At 48.4% G+C, this 19329-nt stretch overlaps 1 protein-coding gene and 1 long non-coding RNA gene across 2 annotated transcripts in view; one reads left to right on the forward strand and one right to left on the reverse strand.

Moving 5' to 3' along the window:
* Positions 1-14221, forward strand: part of TMC3 (transmembrane channel like 3) — a 39769-nt gene extending 25548 nt beyond the window's left edge. Inside the window, exons 14-22 of the mRNA XM_025437693.3 lie at positions 737-865; positions 1125-1192; positions 2738-2866; positions 5064-5174; positions 5845-5970; positions 6624-6702; positions 7757-7799; positions 9142-9397; positions 10518-14221. Of these exons, the coding sequence (XP_025293478.3) occupies positions 737-865; positions 1125-1192; positions 2738-2866; positions 5064-5174; positions 5845-5970; positions 6624-6702; positions 7757-7799; positions 9142-9397; positions 10518-11355 (1779 nt within the window). The 3' untranslated portion in view covers positions 11356-14221. The remainder of the gene's footprint in view (positions 1-736; positions 866-1124; positions 1193-2737; positions 2867-5063; positions 5175-5844; positions 5971-6623; positions 6703-7756; positions 7800-9141; positions 9398-10517) is intronic.
* A 4219-nt stretch (positions 14222-18440) lies between these two features.
* LOC118354295 (uncharacterized) lies at positions 18441-19280 on the reverse strand. The gene is made up of 2 exons (XR_004814548.2): positions 19096-19280; positions 18441-18870 (listed from the first exon to the last, which is right to left on the reverse strand). It is a non-coding gene; the product is annotated as an uncharacterized LOC118354295 (long non-coding RNA).
* Positions 19281-19329: the final 49 nt, after the last annotated feature.

Consider the following 19329-nt stretch of genomic DNA (forward strand, 5'->3'; position numbering starts at 1 on the left):
GAACAGTCAGCATAAGGACTCATGCTGTGAACTATGTGCTGGCCCTGGGTTTGTTTTTTTTTTTCCTTTAAAGATTTATTTATTTTAGAGTGGGAGGAGAGAGTGCAAGTGCTGATAGGGGCAGAGGGAGAAGGAGAATCTCAAGTAGACTCTGTGCTGAGCGCAGAGCCCAAAATCGGGCTCAATTCCATGACCCTAAGATCATGACCTGAGCGGAAACCAAGAGTCAGACACTCACCTGACTAAGCCACCCAGGTACCCCTACCAGCCCTGTTTTAAGGGCTTGGTCCTCATGAGAATCCTAGTATCCTCCTCATAGGCACAGTGGGTAAACTGAGGCTCAACATGTTAAGTAAGTTGCCCAAGGACCCAGATATTAGAAGGAAGAAGGAAGATCTGAACCCAGGCATCTGCCTTCCACATGGGATCTTGTACAGAGAATCTTAGCCCCAAGGTCCCCTGAACTTGAATCATTGACCTTAAGTGGTCTCTGGTGGCTCAGAACCACAGGCCTTGGGTTCTCTCCTGGTTTCGTGTAATGTTGGCCTCAGACATCGAAATCCAGATTCAAATTAACAAATACTTACTGAGCACCCATGATGTGCCAGACATGAAGTTGCTGTGGGTGGGACCCAGCAGCTCAGGCTCACGGAGTTGGCAGAGGAGGGGGCTGTGCAAGAAGAAGTGGACGGAGGCAACGCAGGCCGTGGTAGTGCTAAAAGAGTCTGTGTTCCAGGAGATGCTGAAGCTTTCCATCATTGACATGCTCTTCACCGTGGCCAGCATCCTGCTCATAGACTTCTTCCGGGGACTTTTTGTCCGGTACTTAAGTGACTACTGGTGTTGGGACCTGGAAAGCAAGTTTGTAAGTGAGATGCACAGTCCTCTGGGGAAGTTCATATGGCTAGATCCCCCTTTCCTGACGTTGCTGAGAGAAACACAGGGACAGGACAGGGGGTGGGGGGCACAGGGCTGAGTCTTCTTTTCATTCTGATGCTGTTTCCTGGGGCAATCTCCCCATGTCTGTGGGAGCCGAGAATCCTCTGCATGTGACTATCATGACCTGGCTTGGGCGGAGAACCGTGGAATCTTTTTTTAATCCAAAAGTTCATTTTCTTTTGTAGCCTGAATATGGGGAATTCAAAATAGCAGAGAACGTGTTACATTTAGTCTACAACCAAGGGATGATTTGGTAAGTACCCAAGTTTCTTCTTACCTTTTCTTTACAACTCATCTGGGTTAAGATTTTGATTTACTTGGTCTGGATGGGACATGCCTGTTATAAACAGCCATGAGAATTAAATAGAACACAAATTGTTCTTAATGAAATCATCTTACAGGTATAGTCATGTTCGTAATGGCTTTCTAAGCATTTTGCAGAAAGAAACAATAGAGGAAATAGTCTGTGTTTAGGCCAGTATTGATCACAGCCAAAAAAAAAAAATCTACAGGGGATCATTAGAATAAGCATCTGGGGAGGATCTAGATACAGCTGGGAGGAGAGGCTGCTGAGTCCCCAGAAGGAGATCCAGGAGTGGCTATGTCACAGCTGGGGCCAGGCCTGCCCTCGGCACCCCACTCCCCCTCCACGTGCCACCCTGTTTTCACTGAGGCTGGGCACATGCCCATCCTCCAGACTGACAGACCCATCCTAGGATGAGGCCAGAAACTTGGGAAATTCATTCACACAGGGCAGCTCCTAGCCAAGGCAATCCTGTTTCTAAAGATGCTGAAGACTTGAAAGGGACCATATGATCCTATATATGTGGGGGTGGGGGAGCATGGCTGAGAGCTCCCTCAGTCATCATCCCTCCACCCCAAGAGGGACCATGCACACAGTGCTATTTGTTAGAATAAAGCAAATGAAGACAAAGAAGTTTCCATACTTCTTCTTGGATGCTCCATACATTCAGAAAACACAATCTCTCCATAATCATTCAGTAAAGATGCATGAGGAATAGAGAGGCATCAAGTAATATTTCTTCCATCAGATTCTATATCCTTATAGTCCATCCACTCTGTTTTGCAAAATTTTCACAAATACAGTATTAAAGATAATATGTAACGCTTATGTAATATTTGCTAGATATCAGGCACTTTGATAACTACATTAATCTCACATCATCACCAGAAGAAGAGGGATGAGTGTAGTCCATAAGATACTTGGCGAGAGAGGCCACATTCATATACCTTTTATTACAGCATATCATTGTCATTGTTCTGTTTTATTATGAGTTATTGTTAATTTCCTACTGCGCCTAATTCATACGTTAGACTTGATCATAGGTACATATGTATGTAGAGGGAAAACAGGATATATAGAATTCAGCTCTCTCTGGTGTTCTGAGCATCCACCAGGTCTTCGAACAAACCCCTGTAGGTAAGGGGAGGTGACTGTAAAAGCAAAAAAGCAACGATCCTCTTGGGATTTCTTGCTATTAATGAATGCAGGTACTAAGGACTGTCTTTCGTAAAAGCGGAGTGGTGTAACACACACTTTTGGACAGTGGGGTAAGGGTATTTGCCCCCTTGCCTGCGGTGAGGAGGAAGACAAGCCCGTGGTACACCTGTACGCAAGGGATGCTCTACATCGGGATCCCTCCTCACCTGCGGAAGGGACTGCCCCCCCCCCACTGGCTGGAGGGCGGGCATAGGGTCTCAGCCCCCCAAATCTCAGAACCACAGGAAGCAGGAGGGGAACACATGCTAACTAACCAGCCTTCCTCTGTGGCTCCAGGATGGGGGCCTTCTTCTCCCCATGCCTCCCTGCATTCAACGTCCTCAAACTGATTGGGCTCATGTACCTGAGGAGCTGGGCGGTGCTGACTTGCAACGTGCCTCACCAGCAAGTGTTTCGAGCCTCCAGGTCAGTGAGAACTGAGGCTGCACCACATGGAGAGCTGAGGCTGGCCACGCTCTCCTCTCCTGCACGGGGGTCTCCCAGCCGTCCACCTGCGAAACCCTCAACTATCTCCCCTCTAAAGCCACCTGTAGTCGCCTCTCTCAGATTTAATCATTGGTCTTTTCTTTTTCTTTTTAATGTTTTATTTATTTATTCATAAGAAACACAGAGGGAAATTGGTGGCTGGGTGGCTCAGTGGTTTAGCACTGCCTTCAGCCCAGGGCATGATCCTGGAGACCCGGGATCTCCCATCCCAGGTCGGGCTCCCTGCATGGAGCCTGTTTCTCCCTCTGCGTGTGTCTCTGCCTCTCTCTCTCTCTCCTCTCTGTGTTTCTCATGAATAAATAAATAACATCTTTAAAAAAAACTTAAAAAAAAAAAAAAGAGAGAGAGAAGCAGAGACATAGGCAGAGGGAAACCTGATACCGGGCTCAATCCCAGGACCCCAGGATCATGCCCTGAGCCAAAGGCAGATGCTCAACCATTGAGCCACCCAGTAACTTTTTACTGGTTAAATAACCCCTTAGAAAATGCAATAAGCATAAATGTCCATCTTGATGGATGCTCACAAGCTAAATGCATGTAACCAGCACCCAGATCAAAAAATGGAACAAGAGTAACCCTCAGAAGCCCCACCTTGTACTCGATTCCACTTGCTACCAACCTCTCAGGGCATTAACAGTTCCTGGTTTTTCCTGCACTTAAGTGAAAGTGCACAAAGTCCGCACCCTTTGGTCTCAAGCTTCTCTGCCTCAGTGTTGCTCTGGGAGACTCATCTTGTGGAAGAAATGTCTTTACCCACGCTCCTGGTGGGCGCACCAGTTGCTCCCCACTGTGAGCTGTAATGAATAACACTGCCCTGAACATTCTCCTCCTGTGCTTGTTGGGAATACACTCAGGGTGCTGCTGCCGGCTCCCAGGGCTTGCACGTGCTCACCTCCAGCAGACAGGGCCCGAGAGCTTTCGTCCCCTCTAGCAGCCTTGTAGGAGCACCTCAGATGTCCCATAACCTTGCCTTATTCTCTTCTGCAGTTTCATTTTAGCCATTTTGATAAATTCATAACACATTTTGAACACATTGATTAGAGCCCTGTTGGTTTATTTTGACATAAGAGTTATTTATGTGGGTGTATGTCAGTGGCTTTCAAACCTTTGACCATAAACTACCTGCATGACAATGTATTTATATTTTATCTGGTAAACAGGACACATACTGGCATATATTCATTCATATGTATATTTGTATGTTTTTGTATATATTTATATGTGCATACATATATATTTACATATGTATATACACATATATAAATGAATATAAATATATATATACACACTGTATATAGTATATGTGCACATTTGTTATATTCATTCATAAATATATATGTACGTATAGTATATACAGAAAGTTTTACAAATTAATGTGTACTTGCTTACTACCTTCTACGTGTTCTGATATTTTCTATTCTCTTCTAGTCCAGTTTATTTCATTAAAGAGAGAGACAAAGAGCGCTAGCTGATCGTCTCTCGATTGACCACCCTTCCTCTTTCCAGAGCTGTGTGCAGGGCCTTGCCCACCAAATAGATCGGAGCCGTCCTTGGGGAGGCCTGGGAGCCAAGCTCCCTAAAAGCAGCATAGAGCTCAGGTCCCAGGGCTTCATCCGGCAGAGCAATTACCCTGAGCAGCCAGTAGCAGAGAAGAGAAGAGGTTGGGCACAAAACACATTTAAGCAAGAGAGTCAAGAATCACCCCAAAGGAACCTAACCATCCTCAGACGTAGGAGACAAGTTCAAGGCTGGGGACTGAAGGGGGGGTCAGGGGGATAGAAGAAAAGCTCCGAGGTTCTTCCATGAACCAAGCTTACTTGGGGATGACGATGGGTTCGCCACTCCCTTGGCTTGAAGTGGACAGGTGTTCAGCAAATGTCTAGAAGATGAACAGGTTGGGCTGAACCATCGGCGAAGTCCCTTTGGGCACCTGTTTCTAGTTTGCTAAGCTGCCTGTGACCCTGTGACAGACCTTTTCCTAGCTAACAGCTGGAGGAGGATTTTTCTGTCTATACAGAGTCAGAGCTGTGGTTCTGGTGTTGGTTCTTGGGGCGTATGCATCATTGGCCACTGGCCGTAGAAGGAACTCAGCATGTGGCACGTGGTTTCTTTGCAGATCCAACAACTTCTACCTGGCGATGCTCCTGTTTATGCTCTTCTTGTGCATGTTGCCAACCATTTTTGCTATTGTTCGGTACAAGCCATCTCTAAATTGCGGCCCATTCAGGTAAGTTAAGCGGCTGATGGCCAGTGCAGCTGGGAGGGGAAGGGCCCCTGAATTGAAACGAATTCTCCTCCTGACTGATAGAACAGGTCAGCAGCAGAGGAAGACCTTGAACTCCCAGCCTGTAAATCCAAGACCAGTGCTTTTCCTTGACAGCAGGCTGCCCTCAGAGAGGATCACCTCTGTGCTCATCTTGAAAAGATACAGCTCCTTTGAAAGGACAGTGGGCAGTGGCATAGCTCCTGTGCTATGGAGAAATTCCACCTGGCCAATCTTTCCCTTCCAGAACTCAGGAAGCTCTTATTAAAAACTAACCCACACCACCTTTGATTCTATGTTATTTATCTAATGGCATCAAAGCAGTGATTTCTAGACTTCTTCACCTCACATTTGCTTAAGATCAGTTTTGAAACTATATAGGACATTTAGAGTCTATGTGTGTATACATTTTTAAACACCCGCAAACCGTGACCACTGATTCCCCCTTCAAACCTAGTATTAATCACACCATTAGTTTATATAAAATCATCTTAGGATAATTATGTATCTTTCACATGTGGATATTTGCCCCACCTTTGAGAACTGGACTCTAGCCCTATAGCTGTTTCTTGATGGCTTCGCAGCCTCCTTCTGCCAAAAAGCAATCCAATCTGGAGTTCTGTCTTTCTCGCAGTGGACAGGAGAAAATGTATGACATCGTGTCAGAAACCATCGAGAAGGACTTCCCCGCTTGGTTTGGCTCTGTAGTGGGGTACCTCAGCAGCCCCGTGGTCATCCTGCCGGGTGTGTTGCTGCTTTTGTGAGTACCGCACACAGCCTCCCTGCCAGCTTTGCGGGACTTCTGTGCCTTCAGCCAGCTAAGGAGCACCGCTTTCCAATAATCATATAAAATCATTGTATTCCCTGCAAAGTCACGTACAGAGCTGGATGATCCAGTCAGAGGCTGAATCACACGGGAGCCAGGGAGGTCCATGGCAGCCCCATTCAGGAAGTCACTAGGGCCACAGCTTTGGGGCTTGAGTGCCATTATCACCGTCTTATTGGCCAGAGGTTGAAATAATCAAGGGGTTTTACAATGCAGCTGAGTAGTTTCTGCTTGTTTTTGACTTAGAAGAAAACTACAGGGAGCGGGTCAGGCACTCATAGCATGATATGCTGTAAAACACCCCTCAGGTCCCCGTCCCGTCCTTATGTCCTGCTATGACCCTGCAGAAGTCCACATCAGGGAGATCACAAAGAAAAAAGAGAGGAGGAAGGAAGGCAGCCCCCTCCCAGTGGCTCTGGCCGGCTCAGGCACTCACTCACACCATCGTCCTCGGGTGGGGTGGGGGTTGACTCTCCAACATGGGACCTGGGGGCCTCTGGTTCCCTCCCACCAGCCTGGTTGGGAGGGTGTCCTGGGCCGCCGACACCACGCGGGGCTCACTCATGGCCCGTGCTCTCCTGTTCCAGCATGCTCATCTATTACCTTCAGAGCATCGCGAGGTCCTTAAAGCTCAGCAACCAGCAGCTCCGAATGCAGATCCAAAATGCAAGTATTGTATCCTCTTTGCTTTGTCATGTGTGTCAGTCACACTGCAGGTCTGGCCAGCAAGGGAATACAGGTGAGGTCCCGTTTTCAAATTACAATGACTCTTGGCTACCCTGGGGGCATAAGGCCCTGCCTCCCCCAGGCTTCACAGAGTTATTTCTAAGAACACCCAGGGACAGCTCCTATCTGCTCAGGAACTAGCAAACTCAGGCTTTCCTCCTCCCCAGGGGCCTTGCTGATGCCTCGAGCACTTCAGCGCCCTCTTGCAGCTGCCCCAAGGCTTCAGAGTGCTGGGCTCTCTGTGCCAGACCCCAAGGAAGGAGAAAGGGCCCCTTCTCTAGCATCTGAGCCCGTGCACTCTGCTTGGACCTGAAGACACACCTTTTTCGTGACTTGGTCATCATTATCCCCTCTCCCATCTGGGACTTCACTCTCAGAATGGTCAGAGGGAGACCGACAGGTCCTGTCTCTGCACACTGCAACCCCCCAACCCCGCCCCAGGCCAGGACCGGGGAGACAGGGGTGGCACCGGCCCTCAGGCTTATGCTGACCCTGCCCCACATGGCGGGGAGTGGGTGCCCCCCTTGCCTCATCCCAGTCCCAGAACTCTGTGCAAGAAATATCTGCCTTCTTCAGTTTTAAAAACATAAGCTCCGATGAATATCGATTCACATAAAGAAACAGTTCCAGCAGCAATCAAATAAGAAATGAGTTTGAAGCTGCAAAGGGCATTTTGGGGGAGAAACATACATCTTCCATGTTGTCGATCTCTATTTTTCTCTTGTATCTCAGGTTAACCATATTGGCAGAGTCTGTACACGGTCTTAAAGTAAAACTTGCTAGGTTAAACTTCAGGTATTGAGTGTCAGCATTTCTCATTCAGCTAACAGGTCTGAGTCCCAAGTATGCCGTCCCCAAGTGACAGCAGTGGTAGGGTCATGACCGAAGGCATGAGCAATGACACAAATCTCCCCCCACCCTCCACCCAAGAATAGTATTATTATTTCTTCCTGCTAAATCCCAAACAAATACATGCTTATCATTTGTATTTTAGGCCAGATCTGAAGATAAGAAAAAGGTTGCTCAAATGGTAGAAGGTAAGCATAAACGAAAATGCCAGGTGTCTCAATTGGTGACTATATTTAAAAACACAGCAGTTTAAGGTATACCACCAGTAAAAATTCCTGATAAACTGGTTTTCACAATTAATGACGCACAATAAAATAAAATCTAGGGAAATAAATATTGGTTTAAATTTACAATTTTTACATCATACCCAGGCCTGTGAATAACACCAAAACAGGGCTGAAATCAGAAGGAAGTTTTGACGTAAAGAAGAAAGAGAAACAGAAAATTGGAGAAAATCCCTAAGAATGTCTGTACTTCTCAGTGGCCATTTCTTCCTGGCAAGACCCCCCCCCCACCGCCCCCGCCCAGGTCTCTGTGCCGGAGTCTAGCCTCCTACAGGCATGTCCTGGCATCCCCCACCCACACACAGGGTGGTGCCAGATGGGCACCCCCAGTCTCGAACACGACAGGTGCACCTTCTTTTCCCACATTCTCCAGCAGCACCTGGACAAACCTGCTCCCACCAGGCTCCTTGAGGGAAGAGAAAAGAGCCTCCTGCAGAAAGAAGGGAAACAGAAAGCAAGAGGCTGGTGAGGCCAGAAGGAAGCAAGTGGGCAGGGATGGCCAAGAGAAACCTGTCTGTCTGCCCCTTGGGGCCACTGAGAGACCCCATGTGAGCTGGAAGGATCAACGGGCAGCTTTAAAATGGCCAATCTGTGTCTGCTTGAACACAGAGCTAAAGGGAGAGATCTTCCCTGGGGAGTGGGGGGTGGGGCGGTGCTGAACAGGAGCCACCAGCCCCGGGGGATCAGGTTTGCCCCACCCCCTTGTCAGAAAACAGCTTCTGCACAAAATACTACAGAAAGGGACTAGAGCTCAAGGCATCAAACCCCACTGAAAGTCAAGTACTGTGTGCCAAAGGGACATAGTTAACTTTAGTTCACATTGTCTTCAAAACCGAGGGTCTCTGGGACCTCTCTCAGGAGGACTGGGGAAGTATCTGATGGCTGGTTTTTAATTCCTTCTACGTCTTCTTTCAGAATGCTCTGTGAACTGCTTCCAAAAATCCCAATTGTCCTATCGGCTTTATTATATGCATGTAGAGATAAACCACCAGAGCCCCAAAGCTGGTGAACCACCTGCTTTGTCTCTGGGGCGGGGGCGGGGGTCAGATGGCATCTGTAAAGCCTCAGGGTTCATGTGAATCCACGCTCCCTCCAGGCTCCAGCTCCCTGTGAAGAAATGATCTGAGTTAGCAAATGTTTGTTGCCCGCGGGATAGGTGTAGCTGCAAACACATACAATTCTTTGCAGACCCAGAAGACCCTGAATGGGTCACCTCTTCTTCTCACATCCCACCCTCTCCCTGCAGCCCGGATCCAAACCCAAGAGGAAAGCAGCAAGAGGCTTCCCAAGGACGGTGACCCCAGCAGCCAGACGTCCTCAGCTCACTCAGCGACGCCCCAAAGCAATGGCACTGTGGTCAGTTTGGACACATCCAACAGCAAGAGTGGCAGGGTAGGGACTGTTGGCCAGCGCACGCCCCCGAGTCCCCAGTCAGGCCTCAGCAGTCCCAGCTGGTCTCTTCCTGGCACCTCCAAATCCAGGCCAGAGCAGGACACTCACAGGTGAGCTGACCCACAGCATAGCAGGACACCTGCCTCCCTGCTGTGACACCTGTCAGTGAAGGCCCAGGGGCCATCAAGTGTAGGATAAAGAGCTCTTAGGGATCTGAGGGCCTTAGCAATTGCAGGGAGGCAGAGCCATCAGATTCCAGGTCTACCAGAAGGCCACGAGGCCAGCTGGTATTGAGAAGGAGTGGAAGGGCAATTTGATCACACAGCGTGATCCTAGGCCTTCTGACAGATAACCTGTGAGCAAACATTCCTGCCAGCCTAGGGTATGCACTCCTCCTATAGCCCAAGGGGGAAAAGTGTCTTTTATAATTGTTATATCTTTTACCTTTTTAACTTCACACTGGCCATATTATTGGCAAGATCTTCTATATTTTAGGTGTAGGCTGGCCAAGTAAGTGGCAAGTTGTCTCTGTAGGACATGGGGTCAGGTGTGTGAGCCTTACTTATACATAGGAGATCACTGGAACCCCTGGATTTCCTTCACAGAGGTAGAGCTTCTGGAAGGATGGACTGACCCGAACGCGTATGGAGAGTTATACTGGATCTGAACGTAATACGGTGAAAAGAACACAGATCAAACACAGGGGTTGGGGTTTGTGCTTTTTTCTTCCAGTGATGAGGTTAGCAAAGGACTTGAAGTCCTGCTACAGGGGAGTTGTCTTCATGTATCTGTAGGGTCTTGACAAGGAGGAGGGAGGGATTCCATTGCACTGGGTGGGCCCCAGGCAGGTTGGTCAGAGCAGCTGGACAGCTGCCTGGACAGTGCTCCTAACACGTGCTCTACAAATGTTATTCCCGCCGTGTGCTCCTGGACAAGAGGGGGCTTCCTCGTGAAATAATTCAGCAAAGCACTCTTGGCCCTACCCCCTCCAGGGAGCATCACTGTGCGCATCATTACATTAAGGGCTCTAAGAATTCCAGGAGTAAAGACATCCATTTAGCCCCATTCCCCCAATGCACCTGCGCATCCATCCACAGAATGTGCAGGAACACTTTGGATCGTGCGTCAGGGCACCGGCAGAGAGCGCATTGCCCTTGCTCTCGGTGCTCAGAAGGCATGGGGCTCGGCCGGCGCCCACAGCCCAGGGGCTTCACCACCTCTGTCTTGCAGGCATCTCCGTGGTTGGTGCGCCAGCACAGGGGACCAGCACCAGGACACATCCTGCTCGCCCACGCCGCTGGCAAAGCACACCAAAGACATCCACGCTGAGCCTCTTTTCCGAAAAGACTTTCAGCAGATCAACGCTGCTCTTTGTGGTCCAGGGCTCTCCACCTCAGTGCCACACGGTCCTAGGTCCCATGCCCCCAGATACTACATCATTAATGAACGAGACTCTCGCAAAAATATCCACCCAACTCTCTGGCCAGAAAGACATTTCAGGATGGATGCCTTAGGGGACATCGTTGAGAGGTACCCCAGGAACACGCGACGCGGTGTGTCCCGGGCCCCCCCGCAGGATCGCTCTCCACAGCTGAGTGAAGAAGAGGAAGATGCCCCGGAGAGAGAGGTAGTCGAATGGTCTTTCCACCCACAGCCCCTGACAGGTCTCCAAGGGGCCTTTTATGTTGGCAAAAAGTCAGAGAGTCAGAGCCTGGGCCCCGAGCACCAGGGAAGGATGTACTACACGTCCTGGAACTATGGCTCTGAGGCTCCACTTGACAGGCTGACGTATGTGCAGAAAAAGCCACGTTCCCGGAATTTCCAGTATGCACAGCGCCCCCCAAAGCTCCGAGGCCAGCCCAAGGTTAAGCCATCCCTCGCAGAATCTGATTCCACGTCGGCAGCGTCCAGCAGCGACCAGCAGAGCGGCAGCAAGGACCAGTACCTGCGGGCCACCCACAGCCAGGGCAAATTCCCAAAGTCTTTGTGCGAGCTGGGCAGGAGGAAGGCCATGTCCAGGCAGGAGCTGATTGCTGATCTGAACGACCTGACTTGTTCCAACGTCTAGGGGTTTCTCCTGGCATCCCCGTCAGAGAATCGCGGCCCTGCTGGATGCCGGTGTGGTCTGACAGCGTACGGTCCCCACCCTTCTGGAAGGAGACACGAACACAGAGTCCTGAGACACAGCCTTACCTCCCTCTTCTCCAGCAGCCGCATGCCAGTGGGCAGCACCCAGTGCCTCTGGAACATTAGGCTGTCATTTCAAAACCTCCATCCTTTCCCTCCATTTCGGGGGACACACATCCGAGGCAAGCCAGACAGCTCATCCCGATGGCCGCACCTCTTCTGAGATGTCTCTGCCCGACCTCCATCCTGTGTGTGCGCTGCGTGTACCGCCGTGATGGGATGTCTGTTTTAGCACACAGAACTCAGTCCTCCCTGATAAGCATCCAGGAGGGATGTGTCTGCCCTTCGAGATTTCACTGTGCTTCTCTGGCTCACATGAATGATCAGCTTAGGAATGACAGGAGGAACTAAAATTTGAGAGCCTATTTTACTATCTACCAGGCTGCTTGCACCTCTGTGTTAATGATTCAGGGACCCTGGGATGGGAGGCAGCAGAATCTTTAAGGTTTATTGATTCCTTTAAGGATGGGAATCAATCCGGTTTCAGGCTTGGCTGGACCTGAGTGTCAGGCGTCCTCAGGATCCTCTGTCTTTTTACCTGTTAGCATTCCTTGTTGGTTGGCTTCATTTTCCCCTGCTGGTGACAGGCTTCCTCCAGGCGGTGGGGGGAAGAGCAATTCACAGCCACAGAAAATGCCAGGCTTATGCCACCCGGCTGACGAGCCTGGGGGAAAGAACAAGGTGTCCCTCCACACTTGGTGCCATCTTCACCTTTAAAGGCTGGTATGCCTTCTGTTGGCACCGGGCAGGCTTCTGCAGCAGCGTGGGTCAGTCTGCTGTGGTCAACCGAAGGGTGTCCCCTATTCCTGTCTCTGAGACCCTTCTTTCCACTCTAAATTGTGCCTTTCAATTTTTGTCTCCTCCATCAGCCTGAGTGCCTGTAGAACAAGGCATTGTTTGTTTATGTCTGCATCCTCAGGAACCAACACATAATCAGTATTGTACTCGGTCTCTATGGCTGTGTGACACACTTTGTCGTTTAGAGCAACACGCATTTATCATCTCAGTTTCTGTGGGTGGAGGGCAGACACAGCCTAGCTGGGTGCTCTGCTCAGCGTCTCAGGCAAACTGTCACCAGGCAACTCATTGGAGATGAGGGGTCCCCTCTGAGCAGCCTCCTGTGCTTATTGGGAGAATCATTTGCCTGAGGCTGTGGGAGGCCCTCTGCTTCCCTGCTCCGTAGCCCTCTCCCCAGCACGGCTGTTTGCACCTTCAAGATCAGCAAGAGAAGCCCCTTCGGCTCTGAATCTCCTTTTCCAGGAATGTCCCTGGCACTTAGAAAAGACCCTACCTGATCAGGTCAGGCCCACCCAGAATAATCTCCCTTTTCATTACTTCAAGGTTAACTGGTCAGACACCTTAATTACATCTACAAAACCAGTTCATCTTGACCATATAACAGAGCCTAGTCAAAGGAGTGAAATCTCATCCAGCACGCTCAGCAGGAGATTACATGGGAACGGACGTCAGGGAACAGGAATGCTGGGGGCCGTGTCAGAATGCTGCCTAACACAGATACTTGTTGAATGCCAATGGGTGGGTGAACAAAATGAATGAATTACACTAATGAACAATTGCAAATGACGGGGTGAAGGGATTACCATCCAAGATCTCCTGCCGATTCTAACCAGAAAGGAGAGTTCAGTACAAATAATGTTGCTTTAAAAACAGACTCAGATGAACACTCCTCCCCAAATGCATGACAAGGTGCTGCATGTGTGTTCATATTTTCATGAAATATGACATATTTTCAATGTAGGTCAAAGCCATGATAGATCCCAGGGGTCACAGTCCGTTCGGGAAGAAACATTCTGCAACATCATGGGAACATGTGTTTGTCATAGGGGCACCCACAGTAGCAGGATAAGGGTCCTCTCTTCCAGGTGTTTAGTCTAGGGCTGAGGCTCAGAGCAACTTGGACACCGAGACATACTTTGGAAAGGCCCAGCCCTGCAGGAGGACCGTGTGTCCGCAAGACACTCCACCAGCAGGCCAGGCAGGCTCTGCATCATTCCCAAGGACACACGAATGTTGCCAACACACACCCACGGCAGCAGGTGTGTGTAGCACTTTTCCCAGAGCATAGCTCACCTGCACACCTCACTCAGTATCGGGCTCTGTCTTTCACCTAGAGAAATTTGAAAGATACAGAATAGTACAAAGCCTGGTGTGAGGAGCACCCCTATTCATACTGTGTCAGCCACTGCTGCAATGTTATCTTATTTCCACCTGGTCACTTTGCTATTATTAAGAAAATATTACAGATATCATCAAAGTGCAATAATCCTCACACATAGATCACGCTCCTCATACTGCCAAGAATTTGGTGTATTAAATTGTTTATAGTTGGGATGCCTGGGTGGCTCAGCGGTTGAGTGTCTGCCTTCGGCTCAGGACATGATTCCGGGATCCGGGATCGAGTCCCACGTCGGTCTCCTTGCAGGGAGCCTCCGTCTCCCTCTGCCTGTGTCTCTGCCTCTCTCTCTCTCTCTCTCTCTCTCTCTGTGTGTGTCTCTCATGAATAAATAAATAAAATCTTAAAAAAATTAATCGTTTATAGTTATATATGCTATGTATGTAAATATGTACATCTAAACATCCATGAACAATGTGCAAGCATGTTTTACTCCAGAAAATACTATCAAAAAGCATGTATCATCCTACATCTTTATGTTTGACGTCTGTGATAAAATGTATCGATCAAGCTCCCTACATACTATTTCACCATATGAATAAACTCCGTATCTATCCATCTCCTATGTGTGAACATTGAAATCATCCCCACCTCAGCTAAGAATGTTGCACTCAACATCTTTGATAAGGCTTCAACTGCGCACGTGCTGGTGCCGACCTGGGAGTGGATGCTGGTGCTGCAGGAGGGGAGATCCTGGCGCACAGGACAGGAGTGCGTTCAGAGGCACCGGCTGGCTCCTCCTCTGAGTCTCCAGGCGTCCAGACCCCCATGCAAATTCCCCCTGCAGACCACAAGGGTCATTTTGCTTCCAGCCCTACCCAACCCTGATATTGCCACCCTATGTAAAATGTTGCCAACCTGCTGAAAAAAAAAAAAAAAGCCCAAGTTATTTTAATTAATTTGCATTTCCCTGGTTGTTAGCATCCTCCTGTGTTGATTGGCCATCTGCATTTTCTCTTCTGTGAACTGATGGCCGACCCGCCTTTGCTGGGTTTTCTTTTGGCAGAGGCCACCAGCTCCAGGCCTTCGTCAGCTGCAGCCCTGCACCATCCAACATCCAGAAGCTTCGCACCTGCACCATCCAACACCTTCTCCTAACTGACGCTCCCCTACATTCCTTTGGCTCCCAGCCATGATCTCTGTGGGTGGTGGGTGTGGTGATTGACATCTGTCTTTCAATCTCACCACCAGTGAGGACATGACCTACACTATGATTAAAAATCTCTTCTAAAAGCCCTATGGAACAAATTCCTTTCGGCTGTCAGAAATCCTAACAACCGCCTCCATTAACTAGGGAACGTGATCTCCTCTTGATAGGAACGGTCTGGTAAATATCTCAGTAACCTAATGACGCACTCCCTTGGCCACTGCTTATGCCTCCAAAGTCACGAAGGCTAGAACATTTGGAGAAAAGTCTTTTGTGCATCTTTAAAAGACTCATTTCTGTAGTCTGAGGGTTATTTATGCTTTGCAGCCACTCTGTATACATGCTTGTGTGTGTGTATGTGTGTGTGTTCCCTCTTTGTAGGTTTTGTAGATTGTTGAAGTTCTGATTTTACTCTTTGCCCATTTCCTGGTCAATACTGTATATCCTTAGGGGAAGGAGGATGTGGTCAAGTGTCAGTAAGCCCATGCACTTCAGAAAAGGAAGTGGGTGAGGGCCACGGCTCTGCTCCTTACTAGCTGTGTAATTCAGTTTCCTTTTTTTTTTTTTTTTTTTAATTTTTTTTAATTCAGTTTCCTAACCTGTAAAATAGGATTGTGGTCTGCACCTCCTAGGGCTGGGCCCTTGTGAGGGTTGGAACATACAGCACAGGTGAAGTGCTCAGGACGCGGGCTGGCAAGTACACCTCAGTAACAGCTGTTGCTAAGAATAAACAAACATACACATATTTTCAGGAGATTCACTTGTGTAGACAGCACCTGCCTGAGCTCACATAATAAATATAACATAATAAACACCACAGTCTAAGTGGAAAGCAAATACTCCATTCAGGAGCTTCTAGGGTTGGAGTGCTTGCATATGTGGCACCCCCCTCCGTGCTCTGGAGCTGGTTTGGGGTGGACACCGCCAGGCCCCCCCACACTGTACACACCTATTTAAAATTCAGCTAGGACGTCAGTGAGGTCTGCTGTGATAGCTGGGTTACTCAGAGGCCTGAGGACCTTGTGGAAGGGTCTCTGAGCAGGGGAGACTACAGACCACCCCCCAACCTCAGCTCTGAATTACAGCCCCAGGTCCCACTGAGCAGCTGGTCATTGGGCGGACCTCCCGTGCCCTGCCCAGCCCGCTGCTCATTGTGCCTGCCAGGCCTCCACAGACAAGGGGTTTGCCTGAGATCGCCCTGACCTCACCAGTCCTCTGCTGCCAGCTTGTCACAGGCCTTGGGGTTCAACAGTTTGCCCCTCCAAATATTTCATCTACCCAGTACTTCCCATCTTCTAAGAGTAAACATTAAAAGCTGTTACAGTACTAAAAAAAAAAAAATTCAAAACCAATACTCCATTTGATAAAAATAGAAATCTCTTTAAGCGTCTGATGTCAAAAGGAAGTCACTTTGTATAACAAGACTTACTTTCCCTTCAGCTTGTTTTCAGAGTGTTTTATCACCCACCCCCCCAAATTCTGATAGGCCCCAGCCTGACCGGGTCTCGAGTTGCAGCTCTACAGAAATAGTCTACGCTGAATTTTTCAATAAGGCTTTTTTAATTTAAAAAGTCTTACATGTGGGTGCCTGGGTGGCTCAGTGGTTGAGCGGCTGCCTTTGGCTCAGATCATGATCCCAGGGTCCTGGGATCAAGTTCCATATCAGGCTCCTCACAGCAAGCCTGCTTCTCCCTCTGCCTCTGTCTCTGCCTCTCTCTCTGTGTCTCTCATGAATAAATAAAATGTTTTTTTTTTAAGTCTTACATGTTGGTAATTAAAATAATTAAACAGTATATGATGACATAAAATTTAAAAAGCAATGTCCTTTGGCATTATTCCCTACTGCTCCCAATTTATTCTCTACCTTTCTAGAAGTCAATCTGCTAATCAAGTAGATGTATAAACATATACAAACATCTCTAGTTATTTCTCTCTCACTCAGGATATATACATATATGACATATTATACATAAAAATTATTGTATGCTAAGCACCAGTCTAATTGTTATTCGTCTATTACAACCTGTGACCCACTTGTTAACTTTATGAGGTAGTAGTACTATTATTCATTTTCCAAAGAAGGATACTAAAATCTGCAAGGAACAGTGACTTAACCACAGTCACAGCTAGTAAGTGGTGATGCTGGGATCTGAACCCAGGCAATCTGAGCTGAGCACCGACTCTCTTACCTACAGTACTCTTGTCCTGCAATTTACACATTTGGACTTTATAAAGTCCTTGTGTGTGTGTGTGTGTGTGTGTACACATATATACACACCTTTATATATATATTAATATATTTTTATATATACTTTTATATATCAATATACTTTTATATATATAAATGTGATTATATATATATAAAAGACATTTGATGGAGGGATAAGAACTTAATATTAAGCTATGTTTAAAGTTAAGTTTTAAATACCATTTATTTCCTTTGTAGAGAATAAATTGCTCTTGGCTAGAATAGTCTATTCATATCAACTCTATTTCTAGATTGCTGCCTGAGCTCTAGGGAGCATTTCCTGTTCCAGCCCCATGTTCCTTCATCAACAGTGTCACACTGTTTCAATGGCTACATAATTTTCTACCAAATGAAAGTCCTGTCACTTTCTTTACTCTATTGACAAAGACTGTTTCCCGTTGCAAGATCAATCTTACCCGTCTTTGTGTAGGAGGTGATAGGTCAGAACACAAATAAACTAAAATTTTAAGATAGCTTGTTTTCTTCCCAGGTTACATGAACTTACACTCCGCCCTCCGTGTATAAAAAAAATTGTTTCTCCATCCACTTGCCAACACAGGGAATTAAAAACCTCTTCCTATCGACCCATTGGATGGGTATGCATGTGTCCTCTTGTTTTATTCAGGAATTCCCTAGCTATGAAAGTTCTGTATCTTTTCATATCTTTATTCCCCCTGTTAATTTATTTCTCTGCAGAGTATCCGTTCACTTCTGATGTATTTGTTTTGTCTTCTGGGTTGTCTGAAAATTTCCTAATAATTTATAAGAGCACTTTGTACATGAAAAAAATTTACTTTCAGCCAAAATATACTCCAATTTTTCCTTCAGACTATTACTTAACTTTTAAAAAAAAAAAAGATTTTAAAAGATCTTTAAAAAAGATTTTAAAATCTTTAAAAAAAGATTTTATTTATTTATTCATGAGAGACAGAGAGAGGCAGAGACACAGGCAGAGGAGAAGCAGGCTCCCTGTGGGAAGCCAATGTGGGACTTCATCCCAGGACCCAGGGATCACAACCTGAACCAAAGGCAGATGCTCAACCACGGAGCTAGCCAGGTGCCTCTATTACCTAACTTTGTATAGTATTTTTGATGTCCTTAATTTTTTTTAAAAAAGTGTGGTTACCTTATTAGTTTTTTCTTTTATGGCTCCTAGGAATACCTACACGCGTCACTTCACTTGCCCATCACCATGGCACACAGAGACACCTATTAGTGTCCCATTTCCCCTTGGAGCAGGCTGAGGCTCCAAGACGTTAAGAGACTTGACCCAAGCCACACAGCCACTACTGGGTGAAACTGGTCCAAACCCTGGGACTCCCTCATTCCTCATCCGGGGGCTTCTTTAAAAGCTGGCAGCCCATTGCATCTTCAGAAAAGAGTTTCAAGTCGTCCTTTTATTTAGAACTGGTTTTTCAAACCTTTAAATGAAACGATCAGCAGACCAACAGAAGCACAAATGACCTCCGTGCTGACGTTTTCGGATATTTAGTTGGTTATAGAAGAGGAAACTGAGCTTGCTTGCCATTCACACGCGGGGGAGGTGACCCCACTGGCGCCCCAAGACGGGAGCCACCTGCACGCAGAGACCTCCCCCAGCTGCCCGCGCATCGCAGCGTGCGGGACGAAGCCCCTTAGGTACTCCGGCCCAGAGAACCAAACACCAGAGAACAAGGTGAGGGCTGATGTACGGAGGTGGGGAGGGTGGGCATGAAGGAGGCACCTGTAGTGATGAGCATGGGGTGTTGTCAGTGATGAACCACTGAATTCTACTCCTGAAACCAACATCGCACCGTATGTTCACTACCTAGAATGTAAAGGAAAACAAAGTGCCAGCACTGAAGGCACCAGGCGCTCACTCGGCCGGGCCCCCAGGGGTTCAGCCCCAGGGGAGGGGGGCTCCCCAGCTCCCCAGCTCCCCACTTCTGCAGCCCCTGCGTCAGGGGCACAGACTCCCCGAGTCCACCGGGGGGTCACTGCCGGAGGAGCCCTCTCGCCTCCGGTCCGCCGCCGCCCGCCGCGCAGGCCTCACCGTCGCCCGTGGTCCCGCGCACCTCCTGGGGCCCGCGGCAGCCGCCCCTGCAGCTCATTTCTGCGGATCCCCGGGCGCTGCGAGCGGAAGTCCACGCTCCGGGGCCGCCCCGGCCGCGCAGGGCCCCTCCCAGGCGGGGGGCGGCCCCGCAGGTCTGCAGCGCGCCACCCGGACCGCCCAGCCTGGCTCGGCCGGCTCCGACCCTGCCAATCTCGGGGCGGGGCGGGGCCCGTC

The sequence above is a fragment of the Canis lupus genome, chromosome 3 (genome assembly GCF_003254725.2).
Source record: "Canis lupus dingo isolate Sandy chromosome 3, ASM325472v2, whole genome shotgun sequence".
NCBI classification, from domain to species: domain Eukaryota; kingdom Metazoa; phylum Chordata; class Mammalia; order Carnivora; family Canidae; genus Canis; species Canis lupus.